General features: G+C 47.0%; 1 protein-coding gene across 5 annotated transcripts in view; it reads right to left on the bottom strand.

Moving 5' to 3' along the window:
* Nbas (NBAS subunit of NRZ tethering complex) overlaps positions 1 to 565 on the bottom strand; it is a 386,817-nt gene extending 386,252 nt beyond the window's left edge. For all 5 annotated transcript variants that reach the window (XR_004114347.1, XM_031356464.1, XM_031356465.1 and 2 more), the window contains exon 1: positions 431 to 565. Coding sequence is in view for 4 of the 5 variants with exons in the window: in XM_031356464.1 (XP_031212324.1) it covers positions 431 to 544 (114 nt within the window). In the remaining variant the exon portion in view is untranslated. The remainder of the gene's footprint in view (positions 1 to 430) is intronic.
* Between the last annotated feature and the right edge of the window lie 1,191 nt (positions 566 to 1,756).

The raw sequence follows: 1,756 nt of genomic DNA, 5'->3' as shown, positions 1-1,756 counted from the left end.
CAGACACACAGACACACAGACACATAGACAGACACTAAATGCCTATTACTGAGATATGCCTCAGTATTATTATTATTTAAAAATAATATGCCTATTATTTTTAAAAGACGGTAGAGTCCTGCTAAATTCTCCCGCCACGGGTAACAAGATTACAAGTAAAGTCCGGATATGACAAGGACTTAGGGAAGAAGAGTGACACTGACCTGCCGAGAGGGTGACAGCCTGAGTGGGGATACAAAGCCGAATACAGGGCCAAGGCTGACTGCACAGACACCCTTCAGCGAGCCCTGGACCCAGCACCCCCGCCGTTGCCAGGAGACAACACAGCTGCCATCCCCGCTCCACTTGCAACTGCGTGGCACGGCGACGTGGCTCTACACGCCCCGCGCCCGAGCCATGCCTACAGACTTAAAAAGAGAGCCCGGCTCACCTGAACTTCTGTCTCGGGTGGCCACTCGGTGTTAACCAGCAAGTCATAGAGAATCGTCTCCTCCTCGTCTGCAGAGCCGGGACTCAAAACCGGCGCTGACTCGGGGGCCGCCATGTTGGCCGGGAACAGAGCGGTGGAGGGAGGGGCACTACGGCGCCTCGCGCGGGTCAAACTTTCCTGGACGCGGCCGATGGTGATTGGCAGCGTGAAATGAATTAATTAACTGCTGAAAGGGAACGCTAAACTTGACAGATCTGTGGGTTTGAGAATGACCTTGTCGTGTCTGAGATTTGTCTTGGACCCTGGTCCACTTTTTGCTCATTTGTGCCTGAAATGAGTCAAGTCACTGAACTTTTCTTACCCAGTCAGCTTCTACAAAGCTGCGAGAACCTCCCAGAGTGTTGGTGTTTAAGTACGCATCCTTCTCCAAACATAGAATGTGTTCAGACAGTAGACTTTAAATGCACCAAAGGATTATCCAGTTCAACAGATTAAGCTAACGGTTAAGTATCACAGGAAGGGTGTTTTAGGCACCTAGAAAAAAAAACAGTGAGGGCCATAGCATATGATGGACACATCCTGTAACAAGTAGAGCTTGTCAGCTGTGTAAGAGAGAATGCCTTAGGAATCACTACACAACATGGACTAGTCTCAGACCCAGTCCTCCTGCCTAAGCCTCCCTAGTGCTCAGAGTACAGATATGTGCATCAGGCCCAGCTCCGGGCCTTCAACTATAGGCAGAAATTGGGTCCACTGGAGATCAGGATAGAAAATTTCAGTTAGAGAAGAATGTGGTGCACAAAGACATAGAAAGATTAAGTTGTGATGACAGACAGGGTGAATGGAGAGAGGCCAAGTTGAGAAAGGGTGTAGAGGACAATAAAGATAGGCCAGCTTGACGGGAAGCTTACCCTAGAAGGGAAACTTAGCTCATTTGCTGCCTTGTTTATTTATTCATTCATTCAACATATGCCTGTCTTTGGAAGGCCCTTTACTGTAAGCAGAGCTAATTATGACCTGCATGACCACATTGTTGGATTGAAAAGAAGCACAATTTCACAAGATATCTTTTAGCAATAATTCTGTAGAATAACCATCTCAGTGCATTAGGCAATGGTATAATTAAATGCACAACTAGAGCATGTCTAAGTTCATCTTCACCTTGTACTCTCACAGCTAAACTTTTGCTACACACACATGCACACACACACACACACACACACACACCATTCAACCTTGCTGTTTCTAAGACAACAGACACACATAAACATCAGGAAATTTGACACGGACGATCCTTGTACATAGAGGTTCTACCTGATGTGGATC

This window comes from Mastomys coucha, unplaced genomic scaffold (genome assembly GCF_008632895.1).
Source record: "Mastomys coucha isolate ucsf_1 unplaced genomic scaffold, UCSF_Mcou_1 pScaffold6, whole genome shotgun sequence".
In the NCBI taxonomy this organism is placed as follows: Eukaryota; Metazoa; Chordata; class Mammalia; order Rodentia; family Muridae; genus Mastomys; species Mastomys coucha.
This window is presented reverse-complemented; position numbering and strand designations above follow the sequence as displayed.